The 20268-nt window shown below is 37.0% G+C and overlaps 4 protein-coding genes across 4 annotated transcripts; 3 read left to right on the top strand and 1 right to left on the bottom strand.

Annotated features, from left to right (window-relative positions):
* Positions 1–856: 856 nt before the first annotated feature.
* Positions 857–2353, top strand: LOC147399194 (UDP-glycosyltransferase 83A1-like). Its single transcript, XM_086446792.1, has 3 exons — positions 857–1349; positions 1575–1669; positions 2150–2353. Exons 1-3 carry the CDS (start codon positions 857–859, stop codon positions 2351–2353), a joined length of 792 nt encoding a protein of 263 aa, XP_086302918.1.
* A 3804-nt stretch (positions 2354–6157) lies between these two features.
* On the top strand, positions 6158–8227 carry LOC147399193 (UDP-glycosyltransferase 83A1-like). The gene is made up of 2 exons (XM_086448644.1): positions 6158–6881; positions 7254–8227. The coding sequence occupies exons 1-2, from the start codon at positions 6389–6391 to the stop codon at positions 8123–8125; spliced, it is 1365 nt and encodes a 454-aa protein (XP_086304770.1). The 5' UTR covers positions 6158–6388; the 3' UTR covers positions 8126–8227.
* On the bottom strand, positions 8178–20232 carry LOC147399191 (uncharacterized). Its single transcript, XM_086448647.1, has 3 exons — positions 20048–20232; positions 12705–12862; positions 8178–9814 (listed from the first exon to the last, which is right to left on the bottom strand). The coding sequence occupies exons 1-3, from the start codon at positions 20074–20076 to the stop codon at positions 9495–9497; spliced, it is 507 nt and encodes a 168-aa protein (XP_086304773.1). The 5' UTR covers positions 20077–20232; the 3' UTR covers positions 8178–9494.
* On the top strand, positions 18309–19944 carry LOC147399192 (UDP-glycosyltransferase 83A1-like). The gene is made up of 2 exons (XM_086448646.1): positions 18309–18835; positions 18915–19944. The coding sequence occupies exons 1-2, from the start codon at positions 18358–18360 to the stop codon at positions 19799–19801; spliced, it is 1365 nt and encodes a 454-aa protein (XP_086304772.1). The 5' UTR covers positions 18309–18357; the 3' UTR covers positions 19802–19944.
* Positions 20233–20268: the final 36 nt, after the last annotated feature.

Raw genomic sequence — 20268 nt, 5'->3', positions numbered from 1 at the left:
TATATCCAAATCTAAGCATTTAATTCAATGAAAAATTCTTTAGTACTCTTGAAGAAATCAATGTTGGGGTTTTGATGTAACATTGTAAATTAAATTTTATCAAGCTTGATTACTTTAGGGTTCACAAGATTGGCTCAGTTGCAAGTTTCCAAGTTCTTGAACTAGATTTTGTTTGTTTGTATTATAAGTCTGATTGTGAAACAAATTGGAAAAAAAAAATGGAGCCCTAAAACTTTCAAGTTTTCATAATAGTAATTGTATTAAAAAATTAAGGGTAAATTACACTTTGACCACTTGTAGTTTGGCAAAATTTCATGTTTACCGCCTAATGTTTTGATAATTACACTTTGACCACTTTTATTTTATTTTTTATTAAAAAAAAATAACTTTTAAAACTTTAATTAGAAATGCCCCCGTCTAAACATTCGCGTTCTTACATATGAACCCATTTTTCACAGGATATTTTTGTTGTAAAATGATCTTTATAAAAATAAAAAATCTTATTTTAAATGCTTGGATGAGGGCAAGTAGATGGTATGAGCCCCTTAGATTACTTTAGGGAGATATAAGTGCAATTATCAAAACATTAGGGATTAACATGGAATTATGCCCAACTATTGAGGGTCAGAGTGTAAGTTACCCAAAAATTATTTCTAAGCAGGCAAGGTCAAGATTAGAGATGCCTTCTACATTCAAATAAATGCCAAATCGTATGAAGACCAGAGCTTATGTCAAGTCCTAATTTCATATACACACACCCCAGACTAAAGTAAACTATCACTAGCATAACTAGGGACTGGGGACATTGATATTAAGATGACAAACGAGCATCGATCATACACACGTGACAACAATCATGGACAATCAGCCACACATGCTAGTTATTCCATACCCAGCACAAGGCCATGTCATGCCTCTCATGAAGCTCTCATGTTTGTTGGTTGATAGAGGGATCAATGTCACACTTGTGAACACAGAGAACATCCATGGTAGGATCATGGCAGCATTATCATCATCAGCTCATGATGATATGGAAAATAAGGTTGGTGAGATTAATCTAGTCTTGATTCTGGATGGGCTTACACCAGAGCAGCGAAACGATCCATTCAAGGCGCACGATGCCATCCCCATAACCATGCCACCCCAAATGGAGAAATTGATTAGGAAAATAAATAATTCTAATTTCAACAAGAAGATTTCATGTGTCATCTCCGACGGAGCATGGGCTTTGGAAGTGGCCAAAAAGATGGGAATTCAGCAAGTGTCGTTTTATCCAGGGGCCGTGGCAAACAAGGCATTGGCGCTCAACGTTCCAAAGCTAATTCAAGAGGGTATTATTGATGATAATGGCAAGTAGACTATGGTGTTCCACTTTTAATTCTCGTTTAGATTCCTCATTTCTTTTTTCCTATTGTTTGATAGACATAACCAACATCTTCATCATCCAAGCCACATTCCAAATATCTAAAATTAACATAACGAATCGTAAGTTATGATTCTATCTAATATCATCACATAAGTTATATATAAGAATGCAATACACCAATTTTTTTTTTGATGTTTTGATTTTTCAGGAACTCCAAAGGAGAATGAGACAACCTTCTTGTCTCCAACCATGCCAGCCATGAACACTGCCCACTTCTACTGGCATTGCATGGGTGACCAGAGTGTACGATATAGGATTTTTCGTTAAAATCAGCCAAATTGCGAAATCTGTAGACTGGGTTATTTGCAACTTGTTCTACGAGCTTGAGCCTGCAGCCATTGACTTGGTTCCAAACATACTACCGATAGGCCCATTACTTGCAAGCAATCATCTCGGGAACCTCTGGCCTGAGGACTCAACTTGCTTGAGTTGGCTTGATCGACAAGCTACATGTTCAGTCATCTATGTTGCATTTGGAAGTATTACGATCTTCAATCCATGTCAATTCGGTTAATTAGCACTTGGGCTTGAACTTCTCGGCGGTCCAGTCTTGTGGGTTGTTAGATCAGACCTTATTGATGGGTATTATCAAATATCCAGATGGATTTAAAGATAGAGTAGCTCAATTTGGAAAGATAGTAAGTTGGGCACCTCAACGGAAGGTGTTGGATCACCCTTCTGTTGCTTGTTTCTTAAGCCATTGTGGGTGGAACTCAACCATAGATGGAGTATCCATGTTGGCCATACTTTGCTGACCAGTTTCTTAACAAGAACTGTATCACTGATGTTTGGAAGGTTGGTTTGGGGTTGGACCCTGATGAAAATGGGATCTTCTCTGGGGAAGAAATTAAAAGAAAGGTGAATCAACTGCTTGGAGACAGAGATGAGAGAAAATGCACTAAAAGTAAAAGAAATGCCCATGAATAGCATTGGTGATGATGGGTCTTCACGGAAGAATTTGGAAAAGTTTGTTGAAGCAATGAAGAATTGATGAACAAGTTCTAGTTCTCACTATCTCAAGATTTTCATCCAAATTTAAGCATGTAATCTTTGAAAACTATTTAGTAATAATCCATGAAAATAAATCATTGCTTCATTACTTCACAAAGTTGGTATATTATTGATAATCACATCGTGTAATCTCGAGAGTAGAAATGCTTAAGAATGATCAATCAAGCATGCTCTTGAATAAAAACGGATGTCTCGTTCTAACCCACTTTTGAATTTTAACTTTTGTCGGAATATGTAAGTGAAATATACACCAAATTTTAATTATCAAGCCGAAAGTGTTCTTAGAGTCGGGTTATGTTTGGTAACACTTTAGAAGTCTGAAGTCTGAAAACTAGTAATTAGATTTTAAAAGTTTCACCCAACGTCCCTCATCATTGGTTCAAAACTTCTAAATTTCTATTTTGAAGTCTGAAATCTGAAACAAAGCAAATGGAAATAAAATTTCTGAAGTATGAATTTTAAAGGTGGACAACCTCCATTCAGACATCAAAAGTGTTACCAAAAACACACACTAAAAGTTGCATATTGAATAATGCCAAATATGATCTTTCCTCAACAAAATTCGATAAAGAGATTGTATTATTGGTTGCTTGAAGTAAGGTAAATGATCACATAAGAAATAATTCCAACTCAAAGAGACAAAGGAGGCCTTAATGGAAATAATATTGTACAACTAGTTTATATAACATTTCAATGATTTCTTCCTGAGCTTGTCTATTGTGAGCTTATGTGTGAGGGTTCTAAAATTTGTTTAATAATTTTGCAACACAAAGTTGATCTGAAAATAGAGATTTGGAAATCATATCCCATCTCTCCATATTAAATTGTTTCTTCATCATTTGTATAACTTCAAGAAACAATTAAAAAGAAAACTGACTTATTCAAATGAGAAAAAAAAACAAAGTGTCGAGAACTTCCAAGCCATCAACAAATAAAATAATAATTAACTATACAAAATTGACTAGAGAAAGACAAAATATATATATATATATAACTTTTAGACGAAGCTGACGCTTGCCTAGTTGGTAATATGGACAGGTACAGTGACCCAAATTTTGTCTTTTTCAAAAGTGGGGATCTGTACTTTAGAGATCAATCATTTGTTTTTTTTTTTTCATAATGGGCTTGATACAATATGCCACAATCGAATGGCTTGAAATCACTCAATCAGACTGCTTTATTTCCAGAACTTTTTTTTTTCTTAATCCCCTGCACACAACAACCTTTTGTGCTGCTGGGCTGGGTCCTTTGGGGCCAAAATAGAACAATGATCTGACAGGAGCGGGAACTTTCCATCTCAATGGTATGTTGGACAATGTGCGTCAAATTACGGATTAGAATTTTTCCAAAAAAAAAAAGAGGAAAGAGATGGGGAGTAGTTTGTGGAGGAGAGTTATTTAGGCGAAATATGGGAAGAAGAGGTTTGGGTGGTATAATGGTGAGGCCTCAAGCACTTATGGTTGTCGTGTGTGGAAAGGAATTCTAAAGGTGGTCTAGCAATTCGATAGAGGGATTAATTATAGAGTAGGTGTAAGTATTTAAGTGATGGGATTATGTTTTGGGAGGATGGATGATGTGGTAATTCAGCTCTAGTAATTCAATCCCCTTCTCTGTATGCTTGTTCCCTAAAAAGGAACTGCTCGGTATAGAATTGTTTGATTCGTAGTGATACCTTTACATCTTGGGATATAGATTTCAGAAGGAATTTTAATGATTGGGAGATAACTGAGGTAACATTTCTCTTAGATCTTCTGAGTTCTGTACTTTTTAACGAAAAAACTAATCCAGTTGAGTAATTGTTTTTTAAAAAAAATAAAACTGAATTTTATTCAATTGCAACGTGACCACTTTGGCAATACAAGTGCTGTATTTAATAATATTACAATGATTTAGTTGTAAATCAAAAATAAAAAGAAATCCCATGAAATCTGCTTCTGACTTTTAGTTATTTGACAATCTGCTGTGCACTTCCATTTGTGGCATTGACAGGTTGATGACAGAGGAAATTGATAACAGAGAATCCCTCCTTCTGACTTTTACTCCTTTGACAATCTGTTGTGCACTTCCATTTGTGGTATTGACAGCTTGATGACAGAGGAAATTGATAACAGAGAATCCCTCTTCATTTGGAATCTCACTTCCATTTGTGGTATTGACAGCTTGATGACAAAAGAGGTTGATAACAGAGAATCCTTCTTTATTTGGAATCTAAATTCAAATTTGAACTTTCCGAATCTATAGGTTCGATTGGATTGTGATCTTGATCTGAACATGTTGTTGTTAGAGCTCCAAGATCACACAATTTCTTTCCACTAATTGAGGCTAGATTGTGGGAGTCTTCACCATTTTTTCTCCAAGAATCTCGTATATCCTTATTTCTCCATTGACTCTCACAATTGTTGGTAGTGCTGAGCTGTGATATATTGCTAATACTTTTCAGGGAGAACGAGCAGGATAAGAGGGAATGCATAAAGATTAAGGACAAGAGTTACTTAGTTCGCTCTTTCTATAAATACCTTCTCCCCAATTTCAACACTCTTTCTCAAAATCAATCATCTGGTCTATTTTTGTTCCTTCCAAGGTTTCGTTCTATGTGTTGTTAGCCTCCTTGGAGAGGATTCTTACTTTAAATAATTTGATTCGTTGTGGTTGGATTATTCAAATTTTTTGTCCTTTATGTATGAGGGATAGAGAATTGGTGAATCACACTTTTAGCCATTGTTCCTTCTCCCGAGGTTTTTGGGCTTTCTTTCACTCCTTATTTCAAGTAGTTGGGTTTTACCTTGTACTTTCTTTTCACTCTTGGAAGGGTGGTCTTTTAATATTTTCCCCCAAAGAAAAAGATACCTATGAACTATTCTTCCTTCGACAGTAGTTTGGGAGAGAGAGGAATCTCAACATTTTCCAAGGCAAAGAAAGAACTTTTTATGCCATGTATATGGAGATTTTGGGGCTGTTTTACCTTTGGTCAAAGTTAAGTAAGGACTTTTTGGAAGTTTCTTTTCATGGTTTCGTGTTCAGATTGGATTCTATTAGTTTTGCTTTTTTGGTTCTCTTGTTGTTGTTTGGCATTTGCGTTTTTGTCTTTTCTTTGTATGGGGGTTATCTCGATCGCCTTCTTTTGTAAAGAGAGTATATTGAAAAAAACGTAATAATTGATTAGGCTGAATAACAGAGAAAATGGGTTAAGTGTGTGGATTTTACTCTTTACGATATAAACGTGACATCAATCCACTGATTCTATAAGCTTAGCACAGTTTTTTTTTTATTTAAAACAAAATTGGGCTCGAGACTTGAGACTTGAGAGTGACTTGTTAAATGAAGAACTAGTAAAACTTGGGACTTTTCTAGTGTCAAAGTGACTAGGGAACAACTGAGATGGGAAAATTTTTCCAAGGGATTTGTAAGTTTTATCAATTTTCTAGGAATACTTATTCAATTGCTCGTGCTTGGCAACTAGGATTTTATAAGAGAGAAAGGCCAAGGAAATCATCAATCCACCTGGACAAGAAGATAAAGAACAAGTGTTATTTAAACTTCTTAGGGGCTATGGGTTTTGGTCAAAATTGGATGTACCTAATGTTTCCAAACCGATGGCTGGACCGTTGATCAGTCTTCCATTAAAGTACCAAAAAAAATAAAATATTTCGAGATGCCCTCCTCTTCTACTCTCACCAAAAACCCTTGACTAGAAACAAAATCAAGTGTTTGTTTTGTTTTTTAGTTAAAAGATTGGGAAGAGATTGAAGATAATGGGTTGATGGGCTTAGACCCAAAGCTCAATTGGTTGACACACTGCAATGCAACATTGAGGTTTGGGTTCAAGTTCAGCTTACCCATCGAAAAAGGTTGAAAAGCCTAAAAATTACAAGCATCACTAGTATAAGTAGGAACGTCTAGGATGACAAATGAGAGCGAGCGTAGACACAAGTCGAGGGACGACAACCAATCATGATGAACAAGCAGCCACATGTTCTAGTTATTCCATGCCCGGCACAAGGCCATGTGATGCCTCTCATGAAACTCTCATGTTGCTTGGCTGATAGAGGGATCAAGATCACATTTGTGAACACTGAGTGCATCCATGCTAGAATCATGGCTGCATTACCTACCAACGAAAATGTGGTTGGTCAGATTAATCTCGTCTCGATTTCAGATGGGCTTACACCAGAACAACGGAATGACCGCTTCAATTCACTTGACACTCTCTCTAAAACCATGCCAGCCCAATTGGAGAAATTTATTAGGAAGATCAGTACTGAATCTAGTACGAGTTGTGAGAACATCACATGTGTCATCGTGGACCACACCATAGGATGGGCTTTGGAAGTTGCCAAAAAGATGGGAATACGGGGAGCTGCCTTTCTTGCAGCAGCTGTAGCAAACAAGGCCTTGGCGCTTAACCTTCCAAAGCTAATCGATGCGGGATATATCGATGAAAATGGCAAGATTATTTTATTTTTCATGTTTCTCCATTCGAATTCTATCTTATATTTTCTCACTGATGCTGTCATGAGTCTCATGAATGCGCTAATGTAGCTAAGTTCATTGACGATAACAGGATAAGATCTTGAAATGAAAATGGCCTACAAATTACTAATAATTGAGCTTTATAGAAGGAATTACTATTAATTGAATTTCATAAAACAAATACTACTTCTTGTTATAGAAGCATCTTAAACTGTGAAACGGCTCTGATTACCAACTAATTATCTTTATATGTTCTTCTTTCGTGCTTCTACTGGGTTTTATTTATATAACTATATTTGAAATAAACCATTTTTGTTTTTTTTTTTTTGTTTTTTGTTTTTTGCAGGAATTTCAAAGAAGAATGAGACGATCATCTTGTCACCAACCATGCCCCCCATGAACACTGCGAACCTCCCGTGGCACTCCATAGGTGACCAGAGTATGCAACAGAAATTTTTTCGCTTAATGCTTAATGACAACCAAATTACAGATTTTGCAGATTGGTACATCTGCAACTCATTCTATGAGCTTGAGCCTGGAGCTATCACCATGGTTCCAAACATACTACCAATAGGCCCATTACTTGCAAGCAATAAAATCGGGAACTTGTGGCCAGAGGACTTAACGTGCTTCAGCTGGCTCGATCAACAACCTGTCGGTTCAGTCATCTATGTTGCCTTTGGAAGTGGTGCGATAATCAAACAAAGCCAATTCGATGAACTGGCACTGGCGCTTGAACTTCTCGGCCGACCATTCTTATGGGTTGTTAGATCAGGCCTCACTGGTGGGCCCAGTGCCACATACCCTGTTGGATTTCAAGATAGAGTAGCTCAATTTGGAAAGATTGTAAGTTGGGCACCTCAACATAAGGTGTTGGCTCACCCTTCTATTGCTTGTTTCTTAAGCCATTGTGGGTGGAACTCAACCATGGAAGGAGTATCCATGGGAGTTCCCTTTATATGTTGGCCATACTTTGCTGACCAGATTATTAACGAGAGCTACATCACTAATGTTTGGAGGGTTGGTTTGGGATTGGACCCAGATGAACATGGGATCATCTCAAGGGATGAAATTAAGAGAAAAGTGAATCAACTGCTTGGAGACAGAGTGATGAGAGAAAATGCTCTAAAACTGAAAGAATTAGCCATGAATAGTGTTGGTAATGGTGGGTCTTCATGGAACAATTTGGAACAATTTGTTGAAGAAATGAAGAATTGAAGATGTTGTAGTTCTAGATTTTCATCCAAATTTAAGCATGTAATCTGTGAAAACTATTTAGTGATCTATGAAATTTAAATCATTACTTGATTACTAAAACAATCACTAGCTTGGTCCATATTCACAAGATCTTAAATTATATTACGCTAGTAAGAGGATTCAGTCACAAACCCATTAATTAACAGATCTCGTTTTTATCTTCTTTTTTATTGGTTTAAATGTGAAGGTGGGCTTTTGATTCCGGCTTCACGCTCACCGAGTATAAGAAAGTTAGCCCATATACCTATTGGTTGTGAACCAATTGACTGCAAATGAAAATTCAAAAAGAAAATGAAACCTAAAGAGTCGATAGATAAGAATAAGACCACGTTGGTCCGTCGTTAAAGACAGTAACAATCAAAGGAAAGCGTGGACTTTTTTTTAACACATAATGATGTAGGGAGTCAAATAAAAAGAACAAAGAAGAAAAGAAAATTGCACTTTTTTTGTGAATCAAGCATCGATTGCATAGGTGATCAGAGGATGAATTGCAACAATAAACAATAAAGACTAGAAATTCCCTAAGATCAGTTTTTTCTAGGGAAACCTTTTTTTCTAACTGTTTCGTTGGCCGGCGACTTTGGATACTATAATTTTCCAAAATTTTATGAGAGAAAGACAAGGCAGTCAATCCACCTACACAAGAAAAAGATTGGAGATAACTAATATCTATTAAAATAAACGTGGGAGCATGTCAAAACAAGTGCTAATTAATCATCAGCACCTCCAACAATAAACAACAAAGGTAGTTTGGAGGTACCCTTAAGGTTTTTGTGAAAATTAGTTATACCCAATGGGTTTTCAAACTGATGACACCCCTTAAACCTCTTGATTGTTGTCTTCCATGAGAAACTAATAAAAAAATGATCGAAATGCCACCCTCTTAACCTCTTGCCAAAAACCCTTGAATATAAAAATCAAGGACATTTTTTGGCAAAAGGTTGAGATGAGATTGAAGACAATGGGGTGATGGGCTTAGACCCATATCTCAACTAGTAGACCTATTGCAATGCAACATTGAGGTCTTGGGTTCAAGTTTAGTTTACCCACAAAAAAAAAGATGGGCTAAAGACAAGGTTGAAGAGCTTTAAAAAAAAAAATTCCCCAAAAATGCTGAAGACAAGAAGGGGGGCTTTTGGAGGAAAAAAACAAGGGGTTTTGTCCAACTATACTTCATATTTTTGTTGGTCTCTTATGGAAGACTGTATACAGCTATATGCTATCAGCTCGAAACCCACAAGGTTATCTCAAAATTCCACCAAAACCTGGAGGGTTACCTCAAAATTATCAATGACAAGAAAAAAAAAAAAAACTAGTATAAGTAAGGATGTTATTGACGACAAATGAGCATGTAAGAGAGCATAAACACAAGTGGAGGGACGACAACGATCATGAGCAACCAACCACATGTGATAGTTATTCCATACCCGGCACAAGGCCATGTGATGCCTCTCATGAAACTCTCATGTTGCTTGGCTGACAGAGGGTTCATGGTGACATTTGTGAACACGGAGTGCATCCATGCTAGAGTCGTCATGGCAGCTTCACCAGTGAAGGAAAATGATGTTGGAAAGATACGTTTAGTTTCCATTCCAGATGGGCTTACAACAGAAGAGCGGAGTGATCCCTTAAAGATATTTGACACCATCCCTAAAACCATGCCGGCACAATTAGAGAAATTTATTACAGAGATCAACGAATCTACTAGCAGTGAGAAGATTGCATGTGTCATCGCTGACACAACCATAGGATGGGCTTTGGACGTTGCCAAGAAGATGGGAATTCGAGGAACAGCCTTTTTCCCATCAGCTATGGCATGCAGTGCCTTGGGGCTTAACATTCCAAAGCTAATTGATGCAGGGTTTATCGATGAGAATGGCAAGATCAACTAGGGTGTTTAGCTATTATTTTTATTTATATTTCTTCATTTATTTTATTGCACCATCTTATAGAGCTAACATAGCGAAGTCCATTGACGATAACGAGATAAGAGTTGTAAGGGAATATGGCCTACAAATTACTAATAATTGAGCTTTATAGGAATTATTGAATTAATCTAAGTTTGCAAAGGACAAATAATATCTCTTGTTATAGAATCATCTTCAACTATGAAATGCCTCTCATTATAGGTTCTCCTTTTGTGCTTTTGATGAACTATCTATATAATACACTGAAATATATATATATATATATTTTCTTTTTCGCAGGAACTCCGAAGAAGAATGAGACAATTTTCTTGGCTCCAACCATGCCCCCCATGAACACTGCAAACCTCCTGTGGCACAGCATAGGTGACCAGAGTATGCAACAGAAATTTTTTCGAAACATGCTTAAAGACAACCAAATTACAGATTTTGCAGATTGGTATATCTGCAACTCATTCTACGAGCTTGAGCCTGCAGCTATCGCAATGTTTCCAAACCTACTACCAATAGGCCCATTACTTGCAAGCAATCAACTAGGGAATCTCTGGTCCGAGGACTCAACTTGCTTAAGCTGGCTCAATCAACAAGCTATTGGTTCAGTTATTTATGTTGCCTTTGGAAGTATTGCACAACTCAAACAGCACCAGCACGATGAACTAGCACATGGACTTGAACTTCTTGGTCGACCATTCCTATGGATTGTTAGACCAGATCTCACTGGTGGGCCCATTACCACATACCCAGATGGATTTCAAGATAGAATAGGTCACCTTGGAAAGATCGTAACATGGGCACCTCAACAAAAGGTGTTGGCTCACCCTTCTATTGCTTGTTTCTTAAGCCATTGTGGATGGAACTCAACCATGGAGGGAGTATGCATGGGAATTCCCTTTATATGTTGGCCCTACTTTGCTGACCAGTTTATTAACAAGAGCTACATCACTGATGTTTGGAGGATTGGTTTGGGGTTGGAACCAGATGATAATGGGATCATCTCAAGGGATGAAATTAAAACAAAGGTGAATCAACTTCTTGGAGACAGAGTGATGAGAGAAAATGCTTTAAAACTAAAAGATATGGCCATGAATAGTGTTGGTAATGGTGGGTCTTCTTGGAAGAATTTGGAACAACTTGTTGAAGCAATGAAGAATTGAAGATGTTTTAATTCTCACTATCTCAAGATTTTCATCCAAATTTAGGCATGTAATCTGTGAAAATCATTGTTTGATTACCACAACCATCCTTAGTGTGGTTAGATCTTGAATTAGATTTTGCTAATAAGAAGATTAAGTCACAGACCCATTAACAAATCTAGTTTTGTATCTTTTTTTTAATAGGTTGTAAGTGTATAGACAAGTTTTTGATCCCAAGTCTTTGGCAATGCTACAAATAGACTTTACCATGTCAGTGTTTTTCATGTCTGCTAAAAGGGCCCTAATTTATATTAAATCACCTAAGAAATTAGCGCACATTTTGGGATGCTCTTAGTAAAAGTTGACGTGGAAATAGAACCTCTCTTTATTAAACAAAATTTGATTGAGAGAAGTGAGAGAGAGTGTATCATTGGATCCAAGTAAGTAGGTGAAATACTCACATCAGGAAAAAACTCCAACTGCAAGAAACAAAGGAGGGCTTACAGCGAATGATATGGTACAAATAGTCCCAATAATATGTCAATGTTCTCCTATGCTTTGCCATTGTGAGCTACCCATTATTCGCTGCAGCATTCTACTAACCATGGATATTCATTTGGCGGTGCAGTTATACATTAAAAATTAAGCTGATTGTGTTATAATTCAAGCAATTTTTTTTTTTTTATTATCGGCTTATGATAGCTATGGGCGTATTCATGGGGCACATGATGAAAAATAGGCATGAATCTAACTAACGTCCATCGACACTAGAATATTTTAGATAAGAGAAAGATAAGGAAATAATCCATCTTGACAAGAACAAGATTAGAGATACTAATATTCATTAAAATAAATATCAAAGTCTGTCAAGACAAGAGACAATCATTGGCACCTCCATTAATAGAGAACAAGGGTAATTTTGAGGTACCACTATGGGTTCGTGAAATTAGATATACCCACTGAATTTTCGAATTGATGAGATACCCCCCCTTCATTGAAGTCATCCATGAGAGACTAACAAAAATGATTGAAATCCCCCCTCTTGAACTCTTGCCAAAAACCCTTGAATACCCAAAATCAAGGGTTATTGGAGGAAAAGGTTGAGATGAGATTGAAGACAATGGTTCGATGGGCTTAAACCCATAGTTCAAATAATTGACACATATCAATAAAACATTGAGGTCTTGGATTCAAGTTCAGCTTGCCCATAAAAAAAATGATGGGTTTAAGAGCTTAAAAAACAACTGGACCTGAAGATTGGCGAGGTTGGAAAATAAGAGACTTTCAAGGGAAAAAATGGTTTTTGTCAAAAGATCAAAGATGGGGGTATTTCAGTCATTTTTGTTAGTCTCTCATGGAAGACTGCACTGAGAGAGGGTATGCCATCAGCTCAAAGCCTGGTAGGCTTTTTCCAATTTTCACCAAATAATAAAAATAAAAATCATTGTTTATGATGACAAATGAGCATGTGAGAGAGCATACACAAAAGTGGAGGGATGGAGACAATCATGATTGACCAACCGCACGTGCCATTTACTCCATACCCGGCACAAAGCCATGTCATGCCTCTCATGAAAAACTCGTGTTGCTTGGCTGATAGAGGGTTCAAGAGTTGCATTTGCGAACACAGTGTATCCATGCTAGAGTCATGGTAAACACAAGAACACAAAAGCATTATAAAAGCATAAGAAAAGTATGAAAAATAGGATAAAGGAATGCCAACAAAGAAAAAAGAACAAAACAAGAGATACCTTCATTCACAAAAAAATGATCAAAATGCCACCCTCTTAACCTCTTGCCAAATACCCTTGAATATGAAAATCAAGGATTTTTTTTTCACAAATGGTTGAGATGAGATTGACGACAATGGGGTGATGAGCTTAGACCCATATCTCAATTGGTTGACACATTCCAATGCAACATTGAGGTCTTGGGTTCAACTTTAGTTTACTCACAAACAAAAAAAATGGGCTAAAGAAAGTTGAAGAGCATAAAAAAAATTCCTCAAAGGTTGAGGACAAGAGGGCTTTTTGAGCGAAAAAAACAAGGGGTTTTGTCAAAAGATACCTTAGGTTTTTGTTGGTCTCTAATGTGCATATGGTTATATGCTAGCAGTTTGAAACCTGGTTGTTTATTTCCAATTTTCACCAAAACCTGGAGAGTTACCTCAAAATTATCAATAACAAGAAAAAACTAACTAGTATAAGTAAGGATGTTTAGGATGACAAATGAGCATAAACACAAGTGGAGGGACAACAGCCAACAACGATCATGAGCAACCAGCCACACGTGTTAGTTATTCCATACCCGGCACAAGGCCATGTGATGCCTCTCATGAAACTCTCATGTTGCTTGGCTGATAGAGGGTTCAAGATCACATTTGTGAACACTGACTGCATCCATGCTAGAGTCATCATGGCAGCTTCACCAGTGAAGGAAAATGAGGTTGGAAAGATACGTCTAATTTCCATTCCAGATGGGCTTACACTAGAAGAACGGAGTGATTCCTTGAAGAAATTTGACACCATCCCTAAAACCATGCCGGCCCAATTAGAGAAACTTATTAGGAAGATCATCGAATCTAGTAGAAGTGAGAAGATTGCATGTGTCATCGCTGACACAACCGTAGGATGGGCTTTGGATGTTGCCAAGAAGATGGGAATTCGAGGAGCAGCTTTTTTGCCATCAGCTATAGCATGCAGGGCCTTGGGAGTCAACATTCCAAAGCTAATTGATGCAGGATTTATCGATGAGAATGGCAAGATCAACTAGGGTGTTTAGCTTTTATTTTTATTTATATATATGTGTGTGTGTGTGTGTTTATATTTTATTGCTGAATTTGGATGGATGTCATCACCATTACCATCTTATAGAGCTAACATAGAGAAGTCCCCGATAACAAAATAAGAGTTGTAAGGGAAAATGGTCTACAAATTACTAATATCTGAGTTTTATAAGAATTAATTGAAAATTGCAAAGGACAAATAATATCTCTCGCTATAGAATCATCTTCAACTATGAAATGCCTCTAGTTATAGGCTCTTCTTTTGTGCTTTTGATGATCTATCTACAATACACTGATTTTTTTTTTTTTTGCAGGAACTTCAAAGAAGAATGAGACAATTTTATTGTCTCCAACCATGCCCCCCATGAACACTGCAAACCTCCTGTGGCACAGCATGGGTGACCAGAGTATGCAACAGAAAATTTTTCAACTCATGCTTAAAGACAACCAAATTACAGATTTTGCAGATTGGTATATCTGCAACTCATTCTACGAGCTTGAGACTGCAGCTATCGCCATGGTACCAAACATAATACCAATAGGCCCATTACTTGCAAGCAAGCAACTAGGGAATCTCTGGTCCGAGGACTCAACTTGCTTAAGCTGGCTCAATCAACAAGCTATTGGTTCAGTTATTTATGTTGCCTTTGGAAGTATTGCACAACTCAAACAGCACCAGCACGATGAACTAGCACATGGACTTGAACTTCTTGGTCGACCATTCCTATGGGTTGTTAGACCAGATCTCACTGGTGGGCCCATTACCACATACCCAGATGGATTTCAAGATAGAATAGGTCACCTTGGAAAGATCGTAACATGGGCACCTCAACAAAAGGTGTTGGCTCACCCTTCTATTGCTTGTTTCTTAAGCCATTGTGGATGGAACTCAACCATGGAGGGAGTATGCATGGGAATTCCCTTTATATGTTGGCCCTACTTTTCTGACCAGTTTATTAACAAGAGCTACATCACTGATGTTTGGAGGACTGGTTTGGGGTATGAAATTCAAAGAAAGGTGAATCAGCTGCTTGGAGACAAAGTGATGAGAGAAAATGCTCTAAAACTAAAGGAAATGGCCATGATTAGTGTTGGTAATGGTGGGTCCTCCTGGAAGAATTTGGAAATACTTGTTGAAGCAATGAAAAATTGAAGATGTTTTAGTTCTCACTATCTCAAGATTTTCATCCAAATTTAAACATGTAATCATTGTTTGATTACTACAACAATCACTAGCGTGGTTCAAATTTGTAAGATCTTGAATTAGATTTTGCTAATAAGAAGATTCAGTCACAAGCCCATTAACTAACAAACAAATCTAGTTTAGTGTCTTTTTCTTTTTATAGGTTTAAAAAGACTTCACCACGTCATTGTGGTGGTAACTTCGATCTAGTTCTCTTTATTTGAATCTATTTATTTAGAACATATTTCAAAATTTAGATGATTGCATGGACAACAATTACATTAATAATGTTTATTTAGTTTTATTTTCAAATAAATCAATCAAAGCCTTATCCCAAATTTTGCGGTGAGACGATTCTTGTTCCTCCATTCAATACCGTCTAAGGTCATTTTTTATTCTAGTTATAGTGTGTTCACGTCCGCTAAAAGCACCTTAATTTATACGAAATCACCAAAGAAATTAGCACACATCTTGGGCGCTCTTAGTAAAAGTTGGTGTGGAGAAAGAAGTTCTCTTTATTAAACAAAATTTGATTGAGAGAAGTGAGAGAGATTGTATCACTGGATCTAAGTAAGTAGGTGAAGTGATCATATCAGGAAAAAACTCGAACTGAAAGAAACCAAGGTGGCCTTACCATAGTCACCAAGTCAGGATTCGGGAGTAAGTCAGCAAGGGAAAAAATTGAAAAAACAAAAAAAACAGGAAAAAATCGAGAAAAAATCTAAACGGTGTTAAGATAATATATTTTTTCTACTAAGTGATGTTATCATTTATATCATCAAATCCTATTTTAAACTTTAAGCATAAATTATTTTTGAAAAAACCCTTTTAAAATAGTTTCTTCAGCAAAAAAAAAAAAAAAAAAAAAAAATCACATTTTTTTTTTGTTTAAATCGTTATTTTTTCAAAAAGTTGTGATTAAATCGTGATTTTTTCAAAACGTTGTGATTTAATCGCCAGTCTTTAAAATCATGATTTTTTGAAAAAGTCGACGACTTTGATGGCTATGGGCCTTACTTCAAAATGATACGGTACAACTAGTCCCAATAATATGTCAAATGTTCTCCTGTGGTTTGCCATTGTAAGCTACCCATTCTACATCTGTTTCGCTGCTACATTCTACTAACCATGGGTATTTATTTGGCGGTGTAGTTTTTTTTTGATAAGTGTAATATATTGATGAAAAAAGGAAGAACAAAGTACAAGAAGGTTGAGGAAGCCTCTCAAAGAGCAACAAAACAAGGAAAAGCTAAAGCATTAGTGATTACAAAAAGAGTTCCATCTAAAAAGAATTAATTGATTATTTTATAATTCAAGCATTTTTTTATCAGCTTATGATAGCTATGGGCATCTTCATGGGGCACATGATGAAAAATATGCATGAATCTAGCTAACACGTCCATGGACACTAGAATATTTTACATGAGAGAAAGACGAGGAAATAAATCCAATCTTGACAAGAACAAGATTAGAGATACTAATATTCATTAAAATAAATATCAAAGCCTGTCAAGACAAGAGACAATCATTGAGGGTAGTAATTTGAGGTACCACTACGGGTTCGTGAAAATTAGATATCCTACAGAATTTTCAAACTGATGAGATACCCCTTTCATTGAAGCCATCCATGAAAGACTAACAAAAAATTATCGAAATTCCCCCTCTTGAACTCTTGCCAAAAACCCTTGAATACAAAAAATCAAGGGTTATTGGAGCAAAAGGTTGAGATGAGATTGAAGACAATGGTTTGCTGGGCTTAAACCCATAGTTCAAATAATTGACACATATCAATAACATGATGAGGTCTTGGATTCAATTTCAGCTTGCCCATAAAAAAAATGATGGGTTGAAGAGCTTTAAAAACAACTTGACCTGAAGATTGAAGAGGTTAAAGAAGTAAAGGGACTTTCAAGGGAAAAAAAGGTTTTGTAAAAAGATCAAAGATGGGGGTATTTCAGTCATTTTTGTAATAACCTGTGAATTTGGTTTCACTAAAAGAACAAAAAGATGAAAAAAATAACAAAATAACAAATAAAGAAATAAAGAAAAAGAAATGCAAACCAAAAAGAGAAAAGTAAAGAAGAAATTGATCGAGGGTTGTGTTCAACACAATGTCCTTGAGACAGATTTGTTCCCGCTATTTGGTGCTCACGGTTTTAAGAGACACCCTTTCTCACGTGCATCATGTGCACGCATTAAGGATTTTCGGATCATGAGTTTTAAATTCTTCTTGAGCCCATGGGTCCTTTGTGTGTGCATGAGCTTACCCAAGTCTCTCTCTCATATTCACTTAAGTGATATAAGAAGTTCTATATAGACATTGTCCTTGTACATATCTAATATGGGACTAAAGAGTTTCACTGACAAAACTCAAGAGTTCCACAAACCACACAAAAACAAACTATGGCTAGTAGGGATTGGTTAGAGCCGATTTCTCATTCGCCCATGAAGGGTTTTAGACAACTTAATAAATAAAAATATTCTCTTTTATGAGGAGAATAGGTACCCAAGTGAACCCGCCTCAAACAAAGTATGGGTCCCACTTATATCACGGCTCAAAGTTACCCACTTGGTCACAGAAATCTGCAAATTTTTCCACAATTTTTGTTAGTGGAAGATTGCACAAGTCAGCTCAAAACCTAGTAGGCTTTTTCCAATTTTCACCAAATAATAAAAATAAAAATCACTAGTATAAGTGGGGATGTTTATGATGACAAATGAGCATGTGAGAGAGCATACACAAAAGTGGAGGGATGGAGACAACCATGATTGACCAACTGGACGTGCCATTTATTCCATACCCAACACAAAGCCATGTCATGCCTCTCATGAATAACTTGTGTTGCTTGGCTGATAGAGGGTTCAAGAGTCACATTGTAAACATAGTGTTTCCATGCTAGAGTCATGGTAAACACAAGAGCACAAAAACATTATAAAAGCATAAGAAAAGGATGAAAAATAGGACAAAGGAATGCCAACAAAGAAAAAAGAACAAAACAAGAGATACCTTCATTCATAAGAACTCATAAAAATATCAAGGCATAATGATAAAACTCAACAATTGACAGCTCAGCTTAAGAACTCAATGCCCAATATACATATCCCTGTGAGTGTGAAAACAATGCACATATTAGCTGAAACTTCTTGAGTGTAAGGTACACTCACCCATGGCCAACCCACATGCCCTTGTTATACCTTATCCAGCTCAAGGCCATGTAATACCTCACATGGAGCTTTCACACCGATTAGTCAAGCGTGGCTTCAGGATCACATTTGTAAACACAGAGTTCAACCATAACCGTATCGTGACCGCAATGCAGATGCACAATGAGGAGGGTCATCAGATACATCTTGTCTCAATCCCAGATGGGTTAGCACCGGAAGATGATCGAAATGACCTGGTGAAGCTATCTGATGCAATGATACACATCATGCCTCTTTACTTGGAAGAGCTCATAAAAAAGATCAATGGATCGGAAGAAGATAAAGAGATCACATGTCTCATAAGCGACATGGGATTGGCACTGGAAGTTGCCGAGAAGATGGGAATCCAAAACGTTGCTTTTACGACTGCGCCTGCTGGAGTATTGGCAATGATATATAGCATCCCGAAGCTGATTGATACGGGAATCATTAATCCTGACGGTAAGATGATTCAACCTATTTAATCGAAGAGCTTATTAAGTCCTTGATTTCAGCCCCAATTAACTGAAATACTTTGCAGGAACTTTGATAAAACACGAGATGATCCAACTAACACCAACGATGCCTCCTATGAACACTGCCCACTTAGTATGGCTCTGCATTGGTGACTTGACGACAGAGAAAACCTTCTTCGAATCCATACTCAGAAATATCCAAGCTGGGAAAGGTGTTAAGTGGCATATTTGCAATTCAAGTTATGAACTCGAGCCTGCAGCATTCACGTTGCTTCGAGATGTCATACCAATTGGCCCATTGCTTTCGAGCAGTAATCTAGACCAGTCAGTCGGGCACTTCTGGTCTGAAGACTCAACTTGCTTGAATTGGCTCGATCAGCAGCCCGCCCGATCAGTCATTTACGTTTCCTTTGGAAGCTTCACAATATTTGATCGAACCCAATTCGAGGAGCTGGCACTGGGACTCGAACTTTCCAACCGTTCGTTCCTGTGGGTTGTGCGCCCAGACATTGTCAACGAATCCTCTGATGCCTACCCATCTGGCTTTCAAACCCGGGTAGCGACTCGTGGGAAAATAGTAGGTTGGGCACCTCAACAGAAGGTTTTAAGTCACCCTTCTACCGCTTGTTTCTTAAGCCATTGCGGTTGGAACTCAACCGTAGAGGGTGTAAGCAATGGGGTTCCTTTTCTATGCTGGCCTTACTTTGCTGATCAGTTCTTGAACCAAAGCTACATTTGTGATTTTTGGAAAGTTGGTTTGGGATTGAATCCAGATGGAAATGGGATCATCACAAAGGAAGAAATCAAAATGAAGGTGGAGCAATTGCTTGGCAACGATGAGATAAGATCGAAAATTTCAGAACTCAAGGAATTGGTTATAGAGAGTGTTATGGAAGGTGGAAGTTCTTCAAAGAATTTTGACAAATTCATTCAAGAAATTATGATGTCATGAACATGTTATTACTTATTTGTGTTGATCTCTTCAAAGAAGCCCTTTTTTCCCCCCATAATTGAGGAAAAATATATTGAATAAAGTCTACAACTAAAACGAAATCTCACTCAAATTCATCCTCAAATACCGTATTTTTCCATTCAAATTTTAATTAAAAAAAAAAAAAAATCAATAAATAATCAAAGAACTTGAATTAGAAGGGCAAAAAGTTTAGATTTTTGGGAAGTAAAAGAGAAGATTTTTTACCTTAGTTTTTCCCCACCCAAATTTGTCATCTAGAATTCTATCTTCTTCTACTATTAAACCACAAGTGCTAGATAGGATTTTTGGGGTAGAAAAATCATGAGTTTTCTGAAAAGGGATTGAAAATGAAATTTTTGAGAAGTTAATCAAGGTTTTTAGGCTAGAGGTTGGAAAGCCAGAGCATTAGTCTGATGTCAAGGGGCATTTCAGTAGTTTGGAAAACA

This window comes from Akebia trifoliata, chromosome 7 (assembly GCF_017979445.1).
Source record: "Akebia trifoliata isolate Shusen 1 chromosome 7, ASM1797944v1, whole genome shotgun sequence".
In the NCBI taxonomy this organism is placed as follows: Eukaryota; Viridiplantae; Streptophyta; class Magnoliopsida; order Ranunculales; family Lardizabalaceae; genus Akebia; species Akebia trifoliata.
The sequence above is the reverse complement of the archived record's forward strand: the minus strand, read 5'-3'. Positions and strand labels throughout refer to the sequence as shown.

Excerpts from the sequence above, each read along its gene's own strand:
- LOC147399194 (XM_086446792.1), top strand. The coding sequence starts at position 857 with ATGGACAATCAGCCACACATGCTAGTTATTCCATACCCAGCACAAGGC. Across the intron at positions 1,350-1,574 it reads GGGTATTATTGATGATAATG|GAACTCCAAAGGAGAATGAG; the intron begins GCAAGTAGACTA and ends TTGATTTTTCAG. Across the intron at positions 1,670-2,149 it reads ATTGCATGGGTGACCAGAGT|ATGGAGTATCCATGTTGGCC; the intron begins GTACGATATAGG and ends ACTCAACCATAG.
- LOC147399191 (XM_086448647.1), bottom strand. The coding sequence starts at position 20,076 with ATGACAAATTTGGGTGGGGAAAAACTAAG. Across the intron at positions 12,863-20,047 it reads TTGGGTGGGGAAAAACTAAG|CATGGATACACTGTGTTCGC; the intron begins GTAAAAAATCTT and ends CCATGACTCTAG. Across the intron at positions 9,815-12,704 it reads CTCCATCCCTCCACTTTTGT|GGATGGTGTCAAATATCTTT; the intron begins GTATGCTCTCTC and ends GCATGGTTTTAG.
- LOC147399193 (XM_086448644.1), top strand. The coding sequence starts at position 6,389 with ATGATGAACAAGCAGCCACATGTTCTAGTTATTCCATGCCCGGCACAA. Across the intron at positions 6,882-7,253 it reads GGGATATATCGATGAAAATG|GAATTTCAAAGAAGAATGAG; the intron begins GCAAGATTATTT and ends TGTTTTTTGCAG.
- LOC147399192 (XM_086448646.1), top strand. The coding sequence starts at position 18,358 with ATGGCCAACCCACATGCCCTTGTTATACCTTATCCAGCTCAAGGCCAT. Across the intron at positions 18,836-18,914 it reads GGGAATCATTAATCCTGACG|GAACTTTGATAAAACACGAG; the intron begins GTAAGATGATTC and ends AATACTTTGCAG.